The sequence below is a fragment of the Hyalella azteca genome, unplaced genomic scaffold (genome assembly GCF_000764305.2).
Source record: "Hyalella azteca isolate HAZT.00-mixed unplaced genomic scaffold, Hazt_2.0.2 contig5386, whole genome shotgun sequence".
Taxonomy (NCBI): Eukaryota; Metazoa; Arthropoda; class Malacostraca; order Amphipoda; family Hyalellidae; genus Hyalella; species Hyalella azteca.
The window spans coordinates 1,427,923-1,447,930 of NW_025935579.1; the positions used below are offsets into that span (position 1 = coordinate 1,427,923).

General features: G+C 40.4%; 1 protein-coding gene across 1 annotated transcript; it reads right to left on the reverse strand.

The window, feature by feature from the left end:
* Positions 1–124: 124 nt before the first annotated feature.
* LOC108668953 lies at positions 125–12,314 on the reverse strand. Its single transcript, XM_018156225.2, has 14 exons — positions 12,114–12,314; positions 10,915–11,789; positions 9,622–10,596; positions 8,123–9,421; positions 7,230–7,461; positions 6,449–6,648; positions 5,745–5,981; positions 5,221–5,404; positions 4,885–5,041; positions 3,708–3,969; positions 3,361–3,444; positions 2,632–2,881; positions 1,756–1,916; positions 125–1,297 (listed from the first exon to the last, which is right to left on the reverse strand). The coding sequence occupies exons 1-14, from the start codon at positions 12,247–12,249 to the stop codon at positions 1,211–1,213; spliced, it is 5,139 nt and encodes a 1,712-aa protein (XP_018011714.1). The 5' UTR covers positions 12,250–12,314; the 3' UTR covers positions 125–1,210.
* Between the last annotated feature and the right edge of the window lie 7,694 nt (positions 12,315–20,008).

A 20,008-nucleotide genomic window follows, 5' to 3' on the forward strand; every position in this document is an offset into this window, starting at 1 on the left:
AATTTGTTAAGCGTTTGAAATTATCAAGAAGTACATTTAGGATTAGCTCTTGTGCAAAGAAAGTTTATCAGAAAGCAGAAGCACCCTCATCTTCAGTCAATGGGCAAGGATAAGGAAATAACACTTGAATAATATAAATTTAAAATAATATATATGCTTTATATCTTTCTGCAATAGGAAATTTGAAAGATCTCTTATGACAAATATCACAAACATTCACCTGTGAAAGTTATGAACTGCTATCGTCATATTCTAACCCACCCCTTATGCAGCGAGTTCATCGCCGTCATAGTCACAGCGGCACTACACGGGAGATTGCGACAGCGCTTCAGTTGTACAATATAATAGCTAAGATTACATTACTTCTGACAAGATGCTCTGAAATCGACAGTTGGACGAAATCAGAGCCACTGACACGTGAGAAAGTGTAACAGATGTCGCCTTACAGGAACTGAGATACTGTACCTACGAGTCTGCGACAGGGACAGACGTGTCACCATTGACAGGCACATCTATTAAAAATTAACAACTTTTTCTATAATCAAAACACCGTTTTTAGATCGTTAAAGGATCGCTGGGAAATTATTTCACGAAAAGCTTCTGCAATAAAGACTCACTTGAGACTACCGGGTAAATTTGATATGCCGCAGATTAATTGGATACAAGAGAGCAGATATATCTCGCTCTATACATGATTAATATTGATCAATAGTTCGAAAACCGACTAAATACGTGCTGTAAGTCAGCTAAATCATGTACATAAGTGACAATAAACTAAAACGGCGAAATTCAAGGCATTTGAAATAGAGTTTAGAACTTCTAATCTCAATTTTTACGCGGCCTAATCGAAATATATTATCTCTAAAAATAGAGATAGTAAAAAGCAATAAGATGAATTATTATTCATCTAAAAAACCAATATGTTTATTTGAGTTCGGCGTGAGAGCCCGTTTCATTCAAAAGAAAACACGTACAATAATTGCAATGATTGTTGAGGACACATTTATGTTAAATGGTAATTGACGAGCAAATAAATGATACGTGTAGAATCTGTGCATGATGAGAACCAACTTCCCTGAGAATATGAACACCATTGTTTGCAAGTCAACAATTACTTGTATATTTTTTTAACTACTTAGTTTAGCTCCTGCCAAGATCCTCGACTCGCTAAACATCTAATACTTCTTCGTCATTCCTTACGATGTAGCGGTCATTCTGAGTCATCCGACACGCTAGAATAAGAGTCGTTATCAGAGTTTTCACTTCCGCCGGTCGTGTTGAGAAAAGTGCTGTTTCCCTGCAAAAAAAACGTAAATTGACATCGAGATATGCAGGATAAAGACATCCTAGAGCACGCCTAAACGTATTCAGAGCAGCATCATCAAGATTCTCGAAAGATACGATCCGGCACAATTTCTGGGGCTGCAAAGGTTGGTTTTATTATCAATATGTTTAGACAATCCGAGGACCAACACGAGGTAAACGACGAACTTCTCATGGAATTGAAGTTCATGATATTAATAATTCGTTTAGGGAACCGTTTGAGTGACGTCACAAATCGATCTAATAATTATAATTAGATTTTACCTCAGACGAGCTTTCATCAAAATTCAACCATTTATTCGGCAGACATTAGTATTATAAATAATAAATCTATTCATTTTTATACTTGAGTATGCCGAAAATAAGATCAACTGTTTCATCTCGGGCACAAACTTTTCTGAAACGAGTTCAAGTAGCGTCTGTAAGACTCACATCTTCTTCTTTCATGTCATCCAAGCTCTTTTTGAGCATTTCGGATAGACGGTCCTCAACAAAACCCAGCAAAATACGGTCCCTGGGGTCCGAGGCCCAGCACTGCTCCATGATGGCCCAACACTCCGGGCTGAACGTCGAGAGGCACTCCGGCCGCACTCCTGCACGCAAGTATAAATCTAACTATATGATAGCCGCTCTCCAGCATGCAATGTCAAGACTATAAAATAGGCGCACTCCTGCATGAAGGAATAAGAATAAATGTATTTTAACCAGATTCTTGCTTGCACGCAAGAATAAGACTCAAAATGGGATAGCCGCATTCCTGCATACAAAATTTAGACTATAAGATACAAGATGCGAGTGCTTCTTTGACTAGCGAACAACTGCTCTTGAAAATTTTTAGACGCGACCAAAACAGACCTGAGTTCAAATACCAATACGTATACTTCAGGAGGGCAGGGAGTAAGTTTCAAAACTTCCTACATCGAAAGACATTTTAATGCAAATTTCTTACAAAACCGATCAGGAATCATCAATGCGTATCGGATAATTTAAAGTTCAGAAACATACAAAGACGAATCTATATTTTCGCAACTGCAATTAAGATAAAGAATTTAGTGTGTGAGACTATACATTTCTATAGCACGATAGGTTTAATCGAGAAAATTTTTTTCAATCTAATCGTAAATGTAATTCGATGGTTTCAACGTTTTTTCAATCTAATATAAATGAAAAGAATTAATGCTAGAATCTGGTCGGTCAACTTCGCGATTGTCATTTCCAAGTCGACTTTGATGCGTAATAATATAGTAGAAATATATTATGCGAAAATGGAATAAAAATGTAAGGAGCATAAGACACAGGTTTCTTTACCTTTGAAGACCGCTACTTTGAGATCTTCCTTGCTTTTCTGGAGACAAAAGTTGCGTGGCATGTTCGTTTTTCCGGAGCACAGGTACCAGAAAAGAACACCGAACGCATAAACGTCGACACTGCTGTCGTAGTTGCCCGAGAAGAGCTCGGGCGCCATGTGGATGGGGGTGCCCACGATGCTGCCCGTCATCATGGCTTCAGGCTTGCAGAAGTCCAAGTCGGTGACTTTAGCGCGACCTTTAACGTCGATCTACAGTACAAAAGATACATAATAACATCTAGAAAAATAGATATTTACCGAAACCTAAATTTCTAACTGTAAATAATTTATTTTCCGCCACAGTATTTTGTATAAATGCATACATTTAGAATCTTGGTTTATCAGGACGTCGAAATTATTTGCGGAGAAATTTTGAGCTTTAACTTTCGAGCTATATCCTTAATACCAAGTTTTTGTACCAAGTCTAAATTTTAAGCGTTGTAAAACCTTCATTTTACTTAAAACTGAGAGTGTATTTGAGACTTCGTAAAATTATAACATCTCCTGGTAGCCTTATTGTCAAATTATCAAATTTTACCTTCAAAAGCTTAATTGGGCGAACTGAGAAAAAGAATAGGAAATTTGTTATTAAGAAATACTCTCTGGCCTTCGGCGAAATGTGCATTAAAGAACATTAAGAATCCTAAAGAAACGTATTAATAAAACATCTATCATAGTATTGCACTTACAAGAACGTTTTTTGGTTTAATGTCACGATGGATGAGGCCTTGTGAATGCAGGAAACGAATGCCAAGTACCACGTCAAGTGCAATCTGTGGGGTACATTTCAGCGAATCAAATTTTAGTACGAATATTTAGCCAATTCGTACTCAAACCATGTGTATTCGCAAAATTCAAAGCAAAATGGATGAATCTGCTCATGTTTGAAATTTTTTATCTATAAAAGTTATAGTTTTCCCATTTTGAGCAAGAACGGCAAAATAAACATGAAACCAATTATTTTAAATACGTAGTCCTTAAGTTCTCAAAATCCCAGAGCACTACGAACCATCCAGCAGAAATAAACTCAGCTCACCCGTAGCCTCTGGTACCACAGTAGTCCCCTCCTGATGGCGGTGTCGAGGTCGCACTCGTGCATGTCCATAATAAGTAGCACGCATTGGTTGCTGAGCGCACCGCTCTTGCTGCCATGAGCCTTAGCTCCACTCCGTGAGCCGCTGCCCCAGCGCTCGCGCCCGCCCCCAGCGCGCCCCGGAACGGGCTTGTTGCCCTCGCCGTAGTACTTGTCGATGAGACAAGCGTGGATACCAACGATACGGGGGTGGTAGCCCATCAACCTGGACAAATGTTAAAGTAGGTGGCCAGTAAGCTTCAAGCTCTAATAATTGTAGCTGTTATTAACGGGTTAAAGTCACAGACTACACACAAATGTTCAATCCCAATTTGATCTAAACGAAAGTTCTAGCAACATGAGATCTCTAACGCTCAGGGTCTAATTGCTGTGCCAAAGACGCAACTTCCAATTCCGTCAAGACATCGTTAGGTTCCTTGAACGGTCTCTGATGCAACTATGATCCAAGTAAACGTTGGTTGTCAGGCTTAATTTTCCCAGTTCTCATCGCGGAGGTCCATATCGTCTCTTCCTCTGGTTACATTAGCGTTCGCAGCTCGCGGTTACGTGTCATGATTTTCTCGAGTCGTGAGGTTGACATGCAACACGTGGCTGACCTCTTGGCACAAGATAATATCGCAAGGATATTGGGCTAGATCTCTTTTAATTATGTTACATAGGCCCAAAAATCTCATTGGAGGTAGTCAGTTCAGAAGTTGCTTATGGGCATCAATCGGTCGTACGCTCAGATACCACTTACGCTCTACCAGTCACAACAGTTGTGCGTCAGAATGATTTTGAACAATGGCCGCCACTCTGTGAGCGCCAAGTTTCAAGAAAATCGCATTAATACCAGGAGTCAAATAGGAACTCCTGCTACTTACGACTACTTTTTTACCGACGAAAACAACATGAAAATTCCACCCTATCATTTACAGAGATTAGCCTATATTCATAATGAGGATCCAACCTATAAGCTTGAATATGAAAGAATATAATAATGACAACGAAATGGTGGTGCAAGAAATGCAACACAAATAGAATACTAAGACAACTTCAGAAGAGGCAGAAAAATATAGCGTATTATTAAATCATCAGATGGATTATAATTCTGCGATAGCGATGTTGGGCGTGTAATAACCTTGTATAGTGATACTGGAGGGCGATATCCCGCCACTGAGCGCTGTCTCTGGGCAGGAGCGTCTTGACGGCGCACGGTGAATATTTCGCCCAACTTTTGCACGAATAAACAACGCCGAAGTGACCACGACCGAGCTCTCCTCCCAGCACCGGCAAGCCTGCGGTCAATGTGCGCAGTAATACAGCCGCTGCTGCTGGAGACGATCCTTAGAGCTACGTCGTGTCGTCAACGTTTATATTAATAATTTCCACACAACAGACCTGCATTCAGTCATAATACTAAATACTGTGTATCGCTGATCTTAACCGTAATTAAAGTGAAATGATATAAACTCACCATATTTGACTCTGTTGTTGATAGCGTCTGTGTGAAGGGCAAGTTTGGCAAGCTTTGGGGCATGAACACCCTTCAGTTGATCCTTCCTGCGCTCAATGCTGTTGTTCATTTCGTTGAGTTGTGTCTCCAGCAGCTCCATGTAGCTCAGGAACATGCTGTGTGCAGCCTTTATTTCGCCACTTATCTGTTTCTCAACATCACATAAGCATTAATGAATTGAGTACAGTGTGCCTGCTTTACATGCATGGTGAAGCAAATAAGGTCCAACATTTGAACATTATGTAGGTTAACTGGGAACAGCATTTTTTAGTTTTGAATGTTTTGCAGATGTGTCTTTAATTTAATTGACAATTTCCATTGCGGTTAAATTAACTGAATTAAAAATAAATTTCGTTGTACTTGAAATGAAGTAAAACCACAGATAGGAGAAAAATAAACGTTTTTTAGCACTTCAAGACCAATACTTGCTAGAAACAGGTGGGGAGATACCTGATTCTTTCCACTACCAAAGTAAGACAACGTACCTGGGCAGCTATGGTGCGTGCCAGTCTCTTCTCACTGAGGCCCCTGATCATGTCGGCGGCGATTTGTCTTTTCCATTCCCGCGACCCTGGGGCGGTCCTGCGCCTGAGGGAGGCACCTTCGTCGAGAGGAGCGGACGCACCCCCGGTGAGCAGCTCCTTGATACGCTCCCACATGCTGCGCAGCAGACCCCACGAGGACGTGGGGCGAACCTCGACCTGATACGCGGCGTTGACGAGCTGCGAAGCAGGGGGCATGCTGCAGAATTAATGCTTCACACGATACTCTAATTTAAAAAAAAAAGTAATATAAGATTTAGTAACATTCGTCAGTTCAAAGCGGATTTTGAGAGTTAATTCGTCGAAATTAGCTCAATAAAAGGCCGGAACACCTCACACATCATTATACATCGAACAATTTGAGACATATGTAACTAAGAATCGTCCTATGTTTTAGAGCAATAGAGAGCAACACAAATTTCGCGTCCTCACTAACACGTGACTACCCATTAACAGTGCAGTTGAGCTACACATTTGACATTCCTTATACATTAAAAAATATAACTCAGTACTCACTGCAGTGAGTGACAGAGAGCGCATTATCTCGTCGACGAAAACGTGAAGTCACGGACGGATAGACGGACATGGCGAGCACAATAGCGCCTTTTTTCCATAAATGAGAAAATGCGCTAAAAAAAATATCTCACTTTTTTTAGGGCGAAAGAGACGCTGGCCTGATCACGCTCTTTGCTGCAGTGTTCCTCGAGCTGCGCCAGGCAGCGCCTGAGCGTGCCCAAACAATTCTCACGCAGCCCCTGCACCCCACACACCAACTGCTGCCCCACGCGCTTGTTCACCTCACGCAACACGCACTCCTGCACCGCCGCCTCCCACGTCTCGCTCCCGCCTGCAAATTAAGTTAAATCGTTGAACAATCAAGAGTCGTACTATCACTAATAGTTACGAAATCGTAAATCCAGCAGCCAAACATTGGCGGCTTTTCAAGCTAACCCACCTAACCCCCGCTACGTGTACTTAGGGAAGTTATAATAATATACACTTGAATAAAAGTGTAAATAAGAATAAAATATAATAATTGAACTACAAAACGAAATCAACCATGGAACAACTTCTTGAAGTGAAAAATTCAAGTGAAATTTGTTTAATAAAGAAGTATCAATTTACAGTGCAGATATCTGACATGAATCTAACAAGAAATATCAACCCAAATAAATTATAATTTAAGAGTTCATTTTTTAACAATTGGCAATCCACATTGAAAACAAGCAATCTTACTGAGTCGCCGCCTTATGGGGTGACTCGAGATTCTTATTTATTGTTTATTTTTATAATCAACAGGTAACTGAATATTAGATGGAAGTTTCGTTAAATAGAGCAATTAAAGAATATGATGCAATACGTTATTGAATCAGTAACTAGAGACTCAATTCTATATGCACTAATTATTATAAACATAATATGAGGAACCTTCAAGCGGCATTTGCTGAACCCGACGCAGTAGGAGATCTCTGTCCTGGTCGAGCGTCTTGGCGATGAGGAGCCTAATGTTCTCTTCCTTGTTGCGCGCGACGGCGAGCAGTTCGTCGTACAGCTGCTCCTCCTGCTGCCGTGCGTACTCAAGACGCCGTGGAGCAACCTGCATCTGCCGGGTGAACTCGAACGCGAACACCACGAAGCTGGAGAGACAGCGGCCTTGTATCTGTGTGGAAATAAGGGGTGAACGCGATCACCACGAAGCTGGAGAGACAGCGGCCTTGAATCTGTGGGGAAATAAGGGATGAACGCGAACACCACGAAGCTGGAGAGACAGCGGCCTTGTATCTGCAGGAAAAAAGGAGACGAGAAGCTGTGTCTGCTCAGGTATTTGCTGGTATTGATGCAAGAATGAGTGTGAAGTTTAATTTTCGCCGATGGGTGGTAATTTGAAAAGTACCGGTTGAACAATGTATTAAGTTTGTCAAACCTATTTAAAATTCAAGTGGGGACGTACAAAATTATATGAAAAACGAAGTAAAAAGATGTGAAATGAATTCTATAACAATTCGGCTCCGGAGTTCAAAGCTGTTACATTTATGGCATCGGATTACCTTCATTGTTATTTTTATATGCAACATTCAGGAAACCCAATAGCTGCTAACGATTTTCAAGATTTCCCACATTAGTTTGTTTTAGCTTTCGTTGATTTCCAAGATTTTGTTCTCAAAATGTGCACGTTCACTTGTCACAAACATCGTGTAATTTATATATTCGCTGGCGAAGCGTGAATTGCACAACGAGAATAAACTTGTAAAAGAACATGTGAGAAAGACTCTGCCCATGCAGAAAAAATTTAATAAATGAGCGTCGATCATAAAATTCACCTTGTTGAGCAGTTCTGATGTGTAGGCGACGTGGCTGCGTAAGACCAGTTTGATCCACGCATGTAGTTTATCAAAATCAGCGAAGCTTTCAATGACGCCACACGCGACGCACAGTTCAGTACACGCAATTTCTCGGTTTTCCTCGCAAGTTTCGGTCTCTTCAGAGTCATTCAAGATATCTGAAAATGAGCCTAAATTCGCAACCAAGTTGGCTTCGACAGCAGAGTGAGGTTTCCTGCTGTATGACTGGATAAATGGGTTTCTGGAGATCTCAGAAATGTTCAGATCTTCCCACATCAGATGACAATGCACGACGTGTGGGCTAGCCGTGTTCTCGTCTTCGCTCAAAAAGTTAAGATCATAATTTAAAACGCGCAAGATCTCCGCAGGCATCTTGCACCAGTTTTTCTCGGAGCGTTTCTTGATAATGGGGCGTTGGACGGTACAGCTCGACTGGCCCACCCTCGCATCAGAAGGTTGACTGCAACTTGTTTCGACGTTAGGGCGGGATAGAGCGTCATCACGTTGTCGCTCAGCTAACTCGTAGATATCACTTGTCAGCTTCCGAATTTTCTTAGCTTCCTCTCCCGTATACGATTCACAACAGTTGCCGGCTGTAATACAATTTTTATCCCGTTTTCCAAAGCGCAGGTCGTTCGCTTTAGAAGATATTCCAGCCTTGATTCGATTCTCGTTATCGCGGGCATTATCGGAAAATTTGACTGTTTTTCCCTTAAGAGGTTTGGTCACGTCGTTCGTAGGACCTGCCCCCATCACTGGCGTATTGTCCATCATAAACACCATAGGATGAGCATCTGCTTCATTTCCTGCAGGGGTAAGACATTCATTACACGATACTTCATCTTCATTTATTTTGGGCGCCTCCAAAACATGAACGTCGTCGACAAAGACCTTAGTTTCGTGCACGTCCTTATCCATCGTCATAGGTTCAGGTGTGTCGACAGGCACTATTGTCGCAGCACAATCTGCAGCTTCTCGTTCACCAACACTAAACGCATTTTCAGCTTCAGTGCTTTCATCGCGGAAGCCTTTAGTATTTTCATCATTAACTTTAATGCCAGTTAGAGGTTTTTCACAAGAGTTTCTCTTTTCGGAAGGCTCCTGATCTACATCGGCGGGTATATCAGAGAAGGGACGGAGGATTCCCGTGTCTATCAGGAGACGTCGTTGCTGGTCGTGCGGTAGCTCGCTGAGCGCGCCCAGGATGGGAGGTACGCGCACGAAAATCACTGGGCAAGGCGGCGTATGGCTCCTGATCTCCTGCAGCTCGTCGATATTCTGAAGGTAAAATACGTAAAATGCAATATGCTGAGTGACAAATCTCACATTCAAATATATCAGGAAGCATGGAAAAGGATTGCAAATAAGGGCAAAAGAGAAGGCCGAAGTTGCAGAAATTTAAATAACTACCAATAGGAACAATTCACAGAATCAGAATTAACTCGCGTTTTATAAGAAAAAAAAATGTCTTAACACACCTGAGGGGTGAAGTGGTCTTTGGTGACGGCATAGAGAATGACAGCATTGACGTTAGGCAAAAGTGTTCCCATGAAGCCCTTACAATCCTCCACAGAACTGTCGACGCTCGCAGAACTACAGGTGGCAGTTAATCCGCCAGTAGTAGGTTCGTCAGTACCAGAAAAGCCTGTAGATGGTGAAATGCAATTTGGAATTGAGGGTTCAGGCAATCCGATCGTCCCAACGGCCCCGCTTATAGGAGACGGAAGTTGCATCCCAGCCGCAGAAAACTTGTACGACGATTTTGTTTTAGTTTCAAACTCTCGGGAGGTTGCAATCTCAGCTGGGTTACAACTTGAGGGAAATGGCTGGCCGTTGAGGACAGTTGGTGGAACGAGTCCAGGTGGATCCAAAGCAGTTGGATGGGATGAAGAACGAACGAGTTTAGGTAACGGAACAACGTAAGAAGCAACAGGTGTCTGATACATGGAAGTCTCTATGGGAAGAGATTTGAAAGAATTAAGAGACTCGTGAGAGGAATGAGACGAGAGCAACGATGGCGTCGACCTCCCGAACTGAGGTGGATGCAACGATGAGAAAGGAGTGCCGAACGCCAGCACAGAAGATTGTGTGTCAATCAAGGCCTCTACTAAGTCGCTGCAATATTTGTTCTGATGCAAAAACTTCATTGGCTTCGGGATTTCGATTTTTGGTGATGGAGGGATAATGTTTGTACATGGAATATCTAGAGGAACACTTCGTAGTGGAGAATCTTTTGGGGTTCTTTCACTGTGTACCCTCTCAGTCGTGCACACAGCCTCATTTTCCTTGTTGCTAGAAGAAGCAGTTAACGAACTCTCACCTGGAGCCTTGTTCCGAGCAACATTTGAACACTTATATTTATTTATGGTGGGTGTTACGATGATTTGTACTTGCTCTTTCAGGAGACAATGATTCAAACAAATGTCCAGTAGAGCGTCTCGCAAGATTGGGTCCTGTGGGGTTTTGGAAACAACTTTTAACAAGGCATGCAAGACTGAATCAGTTACCTATCTCAAAAGCTTTTGGCTGTAAAGTAATCAAAAATTTTTATACGTGGCAAGTTATATGTTAGATTATTAGCAATGTTATGTCATTTTCAGTGTTGATCATAATATCAACATTACATCCATCATATATTGAAAAGCTTGATACGATGTTAGGAAACAACAGAAGGTAGATACAGCAAACACATGAAAGTAAATAATTTAGCAAAAGAAGCATCCTACTTTCATTATAGAAAGACATAAGTAAGAAGAATCTTCAAAAATTACCTGCAGATGTTCATTTGATAGCTCTATCTCAGACAAAGGTACTTCCTTGATGGCATTTTCAGGTCTGATCAGATTGGCATCAACCTCTTCCATCTTCTGTTTTTGCTCAAGATGTGTTCTAAGTTTATTTTCCAACAAGTCCTCCAGCTGAGCAATGGTGATGTCTTCATTTAGTGGCAGTGATGAAGCAGGATGGTTGCTGGTCTGGCCAGTTACAACTGCTCCCTGCAGGCGTCCTGAGAATGGACTTATTCTTGCAGTCGTCTGCACAGAGGTTGTACTAACCACCGGCTGAGTTGATGCTTCTGAAAACTCACTTGGCGAATTAAAAAGGATGGCAGTTGGTGTATTTGAAGGAGTTGGAATTTTTTGTGCAGCAGTAATAGGATTCTCATCATCTTCACAGGGGCAAGAAGAACCAACATTCTCAGGTCGTACAACCGAGTAAGTTACTTGACTGGAAGAGTATGAAATGCGAATCCCTCTCCATGGACGCTCCTGTTTTCCATTACTAGAGGACTCAATTCTTTGCTGTGCTTGCATATCACAATTAAAAAGCTTTGTGTCCTCACAAGCTGGAAGGTAAAGAGGAAATGCAGTGCTGTCTCTGGCTCCATAGTCATGAGTTGCATCACTTAGGGCAGAACAACTGACCTGATCCAAACTACTGTTGTGGATGAAGCTGCTGCTGTCAACTGTGTTACATGTGTGCTGTTGGCCAGCAAAAGGCAGCAGCCGAGTACCTAGGAGCTTTGTGAGCACAACAACTTTCCCATAATTGTCCTGGCCTGCTATGATGATGGACAGTGGTGAATTCAAGAGCTTCTGCAATGCATGCAGTTCTCCTTCAGTTGGCTTGATGCTTTCCACTTGTTCTGAAATAAATGATAAATAAATGCATACATATATTATCTATCAACAGATACATGGAACAAACCTATCAAATGGCCATTGAAATGATGAGTAACCAAATTGTTTTACTTTATTTTCATACTTTCATATTGTGTAAAGTGTGTGCATATTGTGTAATGTGTGCAAATGATTTAATTACCAATTTTTTATCATCTATGATGTAATTAGCTGATACAGATGAATATTATTCAGATGTAGTATATATGAACATATTCTCATATTCCAAAATAACTTAGGCAAAAACATGAGAATATTAGGTCATTTCATGCTATAATAAAAAGACAAACCTGGATAAAGGTCATCAGACTCAAATAGATTGTGGATGGCATGTAAGGTGTCTTTATGAATTTTCTTCAATGGCTTCAACAATTTATGAAAGCGCTTGTATTCTCCACTGAGGCCAACATATTTTTTCTCACTCATTTCAACTGTTACAGAATACTTAATAGAAGAGGCTAATATTCACAAATGTATATACATCACCAAGGCATTACTGAAATTTAAAACATAATTTAAAGTGATAGAAACCAAGCCATTTTTATTAAACCTATGTACCAAATTATAATGACAACTATTGATTTTGTAAGGTATGAAATCATGTGGCTTCTAAGTCATGTATTATGGTTCAATTGAAAATATCACAAATCATGAATATGTAATTTTTATTGATTGCACAGTTGCAGTCAGGATAGGAATTTTCCTACTTATTGATACAATATTGCAGCAACAAAGTGCCAAATTTCAAATACATTTGGAATCTTGCAGCCTGATTGAGTACTTTTATAAAAAATTAAATAAAATAGGAGGCAATTCATTCAGCAGGAATATATCAGTTTCAAAAATGGTGGAATGGATGTGTTGAGGCTCAAAAGATGCAGTGGGTTGTGTCTGACTGCATTATAACTCATTTCTTTAAGCAAAATTTAAAAATTGAGTTATCATGTGCTTAGTTGCCTCTAAGTGAACAAAAATCTTGTTGCTCCAAATATTCAGTAAAGGCCCTGAAAGTAGATCTTTTTCACACTAGATTAAAAACTAATCAGGTATATTGGGCAGAATTTCCCAAAAATTAAATTTTCAAAAATATATTTGAAAATTGTGGAAAAAATGTGGCATTATTCTCATTTTTAATAAAGAAATGAGGCTACGGCTATAAAAACAAGTGAAGTCAAGTGCAAGCCCTAAATGGAAAAAATGCAACATTTAACAGTTTTGTTTATCTGTTAATGAACTCCACAGGTGGGTTAGGCAGTATATATTGCCACTAATTCCACCATTCAACGTGAGTTACATATAATAAATGAATTAAAATTTAACTTTGCATCTGCAGAACACTCTGGTAAACAAAACTAAATATGTGTGAAGTTCAAATCAAAGAAAGGAAATTGCATTAGCTAAATCTGGGATGACATATAAAATAGAAATAGCAGCAACAACTGTGTCATAAATGAGCTTTAAGTGTGATATATTTGTATAACACATCATAGTGTCAAGGATAGACTTTTTAGCACATTTTCTCATTTATGGAAAAAATGCACAATTGTGCTTGCCATGTCCATCTGTCCATCCGCCCGTGACTTCACATTTTTGTCGACAAGAAAATGCACTCTTTGTCACTCACTGCAGTCAGTGCAGTGAGTACCGAGTTATATTTTGTAGACATGTGTTCAAGTTCATTTTTGAGTCCTATAAGTAGACCTGTAAAGTATCATGGATACCAGCATTATCATACACAAGATATTTGCTTAAATTTCAAGTAGGGTAAATGCACGACTTTCCAACACTGTGGGTAATTCAGACACTCCTCAACTTTTTCATTTATATTAAGCTTGGTCTTAGTTCCACGCATGCGTAGATGGTTGAAATAGTGACGTCATACTATTGCACCCCAGATTTCCGCAACACACTATGTCTAGCGGGATAATATTAAGATCCGCAGAGCGAAAGTCCAAGTCAACTAGCGAGAACACCGAAACACGTATGAAAGTTGATAGTTGACCTTGCTTTACTATATAGTGATAAACTGTTTGAGTAGAAAGAACACTATGGTTTGAGACTTTTAAATAAGTCTATGAATATATTAGGAATCCTTCAAGTATACTTGTATTTGCAGATTTTAAGTGGTTAATAAATTAATAGATGATTGATTTAAGAGACAGTTTTAGGCACACAAAAACTAATTCCAACACAGGGTGTCAGAATTACGACAAACAGAGTGTCGTACTGTCGTTTACTGCCGTATTCCGACACAGCTTACACAGGGTTTTGGAATTCCAACACATGGTGTCGGAATTATGAATTACGATTTTGAAATTGGAGCACTGTCGGGATTAGTCTCACAATATGCCGCATTTAGTCACACACAGTCGGAATTCAGCAATCTTGTAGATTTGAATTCTAAAGGCTTCTAAATAAATATGGCAACAGTTTGTAACGTTTCATCATTGCTGGCGCATAGTATGGTGTTTTCAGAAATTGAGAGTGACGGAAACCAATCAGAACTCGGGTTGTGCATATGGTGATCTATTTATAGATTATAGCCATTTAATGATTTATTTCTTGCTATGTCTTTAAGGTCACTTAGGTCAGAATATGGTGTGTTTACCCTATGATATTAGAGCCACAATATTACATAATTCATAAAAAGGTGGGACTTTTTCAGCCCTGCTTGGAGGCGCAAGTTTCCAGGCTCCAGCTATTATAATTTGCTAAACATTATTCATCAGATGAGCTGATGAATAATCTCATACCCAATTGTTAATAAAACTGCATAATTAGAATAGAATAGAGGTGTTGGCACTGAAGAAATAGGCCTATGGCTGTTGCTGATTCTTGTACTTCTCATGACTTGATTGAAGTTGATTCACAAGGTGACAAGGGATCCGGCCTTTGGAACCCAATCTTTCCAATTTCCATAACTGATGATTGGTTGAGAACTTGAGATAGCTGCTGGAGTAGCTGGACTTATTGCCTGGTCCTTAATTTGCTAGGCATTCTAAGACTGAACATATGCTCCTGGGCCCTGGCCTCCTGCATAGCTTCATCTAGTCTCAGTAGCCTAGTCTGTTCTATCAGTTTCAAAATATTTTGAAAATTTTTAACTTTGGAGCTGCAAGAGAAAGCACGAATTTTTTCAGAAGTTGGCAAATTCCAATTCTGATTCCTGATTAAGCAGTGTCAGCCAGTGTGTACTCTACAGTCTCTACTACTATGTATTATCATTATGTACTCATTGTACTGTACTTAGCAGCTTAGTGGGGTCACTGGCCCTGGGTCTGTCACTGTGTACTAACCTACCGCTACCACCTACCAGTACTAAATGTAGTTAGATATAGGCACTAGCCACTATGCACTACACTACCACAGTACCAGAATGCATAAAAAATTTATAGGTATACCACAATTGTTAAAATGTATCAAAACATTCTATATTGGTAGGGATAAATTAAATTTCATGTGAATTGATAAAGTCTGTTATACGAAATTTATAATCCTTATTCAGTTATTAGTTATTCCTCTTAAATTCTTTGTTTACTAGTTTGTTATCCTATACGCTTTAGGCCTTTGGCTGCCAATTCTGTTGCAAGTAGTAGCTATATTTTTTTTTATAATTAGGTTTAAAGGCTTCGAGTGCTTTTGCACTGCCCAGCCTGATCTCAGTCATTAGTTGGGGATAAAAGGAAGAGACTTGGGCCAAGCCCAAGCTAGAGAGCTCTGGGTAAGAATGTGGATGCAGCAGGCACCCAAGGTCAGGAGACTCTTTTCATGCTTCAGAGGTGTGAACCTCAGAGAGTAAGTTTGTCATGCAAATTTCCAAGAACATGCGAGCCCATGCAAAATGAGTCACAATGCTGCCTGGAGAAGGCGTGCAGAGTTTCATCAAGACATTAAAGTGCAGCATGCATACTAATTACCCTTATCAGCAAGAACAAGAGAAACATGCAAAGTTGGAACATGCATTGCATCAAGAAAAAAAAATAAATAAATAATTCAGAAGAAAAAAAAAAGGATCAACAGGGAGAGCATCCACTTAATTAATTTCTTTAACACAGGTTAAATCAGGGCAACCACTCCACATTGCTGCAAATATTGCTGCAGGTATGAGAATATCTGATGACGCTGTTGGTTGGTGACGCCTGCTCCTAGGGCTGCCTGCAGCCCCCAAGGAAGCCCCAGAGCAATCACTGCACTCATGAAGAGTGCTAGTGTAGCATTTGTGGAAATGCGAGCATGATTTTTGTTTACAGGCACTTCATCACTTACACGACAAGTGTCACCTACCCCACTGGTGTGACTGGTGTCCAAACCAGGAGAACTCTCCAGCTCCATCACATGGGGGTTAGAAACACGTTTGGCAACTCTCTTAGGATGTCGAAAGACTTCAATGTCCTCATCACTGCTAGCTACTGCGCCGGGATTGCGTTCCCGTTTCTTGCCTGCAGAGATAACCGAACCCAAAGTAGCACTTGCAGTTGCATCCTCCATCACAGCTATGTTCTCCTCTAAAAGATCAAAAGTAGGAGCTCTCACCTGGTTGATCCCGTCGTGATCTTCTTCAAAATTAGCCGCCACTATGACAGGAGAAGCCAACCCTATCGCGTCTGCCATGCAGCCATGGCAGCACACGCTCAGGGGCGGCAAACGAAAAAAAAAAGAAAATAATAGAAAAAAACAAGTAGCAAAAAAAATAAAACTAAATAGAACGTATGAATATATGATTTGCTACAAATAAGGCCCACAAAAAACAATTATCGGATGTCAAGTCTCTTCAAATTATCAGGGAAAACGAACGATTGGCGTCGAGTACCCCAACAACCGAACAGCTATAGACACACGTCCGTCCGACAGCAGAACCCGTAACGGAATAAGTAGTAGCTAGCTAGCTACTACTTTATGCCCTAAAAGACAAAAAAGTGAGTTTTACACAACGTGAGCGAAATTTCCATCTAATATTATGAAAACAACACCGCGGAAGAAGAATCGTAGGTACAGCAACAACATCATCCACACCACATGGGAGTGTTGGGACTACTAGCAGGACTGAGTCACCAGATTTGGCAGAGAATAGGAGATCGCACCATCGCAGCTGATTTCGAAATTCCGGTCAACGAATTCACTGCGTTGTAATGTCAAATGTGTATTGTGTGAGACTGTGAGTCTTCAACACGCCCGAGCCCCGAAGTGGCGAAGTGTTGCCTTGAATTATGAAATCAAACAAATTGCATTGCAGGATGCAGAGTGTAAATTCAAAGTGACGTGAGCCGATGAGTCAGACAAATATCATGAATATGTCAATAGCAATGACTAAGGAGAAATATGGTTCTACTCAATCTACTGTATACCAGTACGACAGTACCTACTGAAGTCTGAACTCGGTGAACTGGGCACTGGCAGACGCCAGACGGCACAAGGCGCATTGCACTGCGAAGCTACGGCACTCGGCAGTAGCCTTAAAAATAAATTTGAAAGTTAAAACTATCGATGTTCTTTGATATTTAGTTGTTAAATTGTTATTATAGCACAGAAATGTATATTAAAATTTTTTTTTAATTGTCTGGCTTCCTTAGCGTTTAGCCTGTGGCGGGCATAGTGACAATTTTACTGACAAACCAGAGATTTTTTAGAATCGGTTCATTTTTAGTTTTAATTACCCAAGATTTAAACTAGGCTTAGCTAATATATTATGCATGATAATTTTGATATCCATGATACTTTATTGGTCTACTTATACTTATAGGACTCAAAACTGAATTTGAGGCTGAGGCCCTGAGGGGCCGCCGCAGGGTTGGCCAGTTGCCCCCCCCCCCTGCGCCCTGTGGGGCATTCGGGCATAAGCTTAGTGACAAACCAGGGACTTTTTAGAATCATTTCATTTTTAATTTCCTCGTTTACTCAAGACTAAAACCAATTTCTTATGTATCATAATGCTGGTTAGCTAGTATGACTATGATGATGGCATAGTGGCAAAGCAGAGAGTTTTTTAGACTCTCCCTCAAGTTCATTTTTGAGCCCTATAAGTAGACAAGCAAAGTATCATGGATACCAGCATTATCATACATAAGAGATTGGTTCAAATCTTGAATAAATGAGGAAATTAAAAGTGAACTGATTCTAAAAAATCCCTGGTTTGCCACTATGGATGATGGTATCCATGATACTTTACTGGTCTACTTATAGTTATGGGAATCAAAAATGAACTTGAGGGAGAGTCTAAAAAACTCTCTGCTTTGCCCCTACTGTCAATCAGGGGTCCAGCATCTCTTCGTCTGTCTTGCCTTCCCCACGTCTCAGCGTCTCCTCACGGTGGGACAACCCCGTGGAGGCAGCGCCCGCAGCAGCTTTCCTGGCCACCCTCCCTGCCTTTGCCCATCTCCCCTCTCTTTCGGTGCTGGCCTCCCGCCCACCACCAGAGCCTCCCCCCGGCTCCGCCCACCACCAGAGCCTCCCCCCCAGCGAGCGTGATGGATTTGCCGTATTAAAAGATTTCGCTTCGAAAAAAGTGGCAGACAAGTGTCAGCATGAAAACTTTATTTACGGAATTTACATACCTTAATCCAAAAAAAGGGTGGCCATTTCCGCACTGCGAGGCTACTCGGGACACCCCCAAAAATGCATTTAAAGTAGAACCTCAGTTAGTAGAGGCTCCAGTTACGAAAAAATTGATTAAAAACAAAGAATATTGATTACATTAACCTCGCTCAGCAAAAAATTTCACTTATCGAAAAATTAGTGCATCATCGGTCATCACAAAATTGTGCATAGAATGTCATTTTTAGAATTGTGCACCAGGCATCATAGAATGAAAAGTAATTGACCTAAACTATGATTTATTTCTCCAAAACATATGATGGTTGTCACTAAGACATTTTTTTCTGTTTCAGGTATGTTTTTCATGATCTTTTTTTCATAGTAAAATCACTTAACCCAATTAAAATGGTGTCAAATTACTAGCCATCCTGTAAGCTTACAGATACAGAAAAAATGCTATAGGGCTGCTGATATGAAGCTTGCAGTGGACAAGGTTGTTGTTAATGCTCAATGTCATGTTCATGGATACGGTAATATTGCATCAATAATACGGTAATATCGCATCAATAATATGGTAATTAATGTATATGGTAATATATCAATAAAGGAAAAACAAGTAAAAATCACAGAAAATGTCATTTATTCTACCTCTACATCATCTACAATGAAAGAGGAGGACTTCAGAGTACTGTTAGTAATATATGAGCACACTCTGCATGCTTCAAATGTTTTAAAATGAAGTTTTATTCCAAGTGTCCCAAGTAGCCCTGTTTGATGGGGCTACTCGGAACACTCTTTTTTTGCTTCTGGCACCTTACGAATATCATATGGAATTTTTTTGGAGAAGCCATGTGATAGCCCTTGCAAAGAGCTTTGAAATGTTCCTAAACTTATTTACGAAATGTTTCATGGTAAGAAGTTATGAATGAAAAAAGTTCGAAATCGTCCTGAGAAGCCCCGGTTGATGGTATGCATGATGCGGGCTGGCATGTACAGGGGCCGGCGGCCTGGCAGCCTACCTTTAATTACACTAACTTTGCCACAGCAATTGTGTTGCCTCTCTGAGCTTCTAAAAAATCAATCTATTTTTTTATAACAAAACTGAGCCACAACTTTCTAAATCTACCCACCTAAGAGCATAAAGCATTCAAATTATGTGAGAAATTTGTGGAATTGGATTTGGGGCGTGGTGACTCTGAGAAAAAAGACATTTAAGAGTCAGGACTCAGGCCTATCAATCAAATTCTATAAATTGTAATTCCCAGTTCTTACTAGTAGTACCTACAGTAACCTACTCAGCCTGGTGTAATTCTCAGTTCTGACATTTTTTCACTAGGCATCATGGCATGACACTGTGGTTGCCTGGTGGAAAAATGGAATGTTATTAAACTAATCTGTTTATACTTATTTACAAAAACATGAAAATAGCTTAACTTTGCTGTTTTACATGCTGATAAATTGAGTGCTATGCAATCTAGTTTATGATCAAGAAATAACCATGCCACTATGCCAGTAATGCCGCATTACCACTGCGCAGTCTGCGTGACTGCAACCGTCTTGTGGTCACAACTCGTATGTCATGGGCCATGGCCTCCCTCACCTCATCATCAGGCTCCTCACCCATATACATAAATAATGGTAACTGCATCTGGGT

Excerpts from the sequence above, each read along its gene's own strand:
- LOC108668953 (XM_018156225.2), bottom strand. The coding sequence starts at position 12,249 with ATGAGTGAGAAAAAATATGTTGGCCTCAGTGGAGAATACAAGCGCTTT. Across the intron at positions 10,597-10,914 it reads TATCAAATGAACATCTGCAG|GACCCAATCTTGCGAGACGC; the intron begins GTAATTTTTGAA and ends AAAACCCCACAG. Across the intron at positions 3,970-4,884 it reads CTCCAGTATCACTATACAAG|GTTGATGGGCTACCACCCCC; the intron begins GTTATTACACGC and ends ACATTTGTCCAG.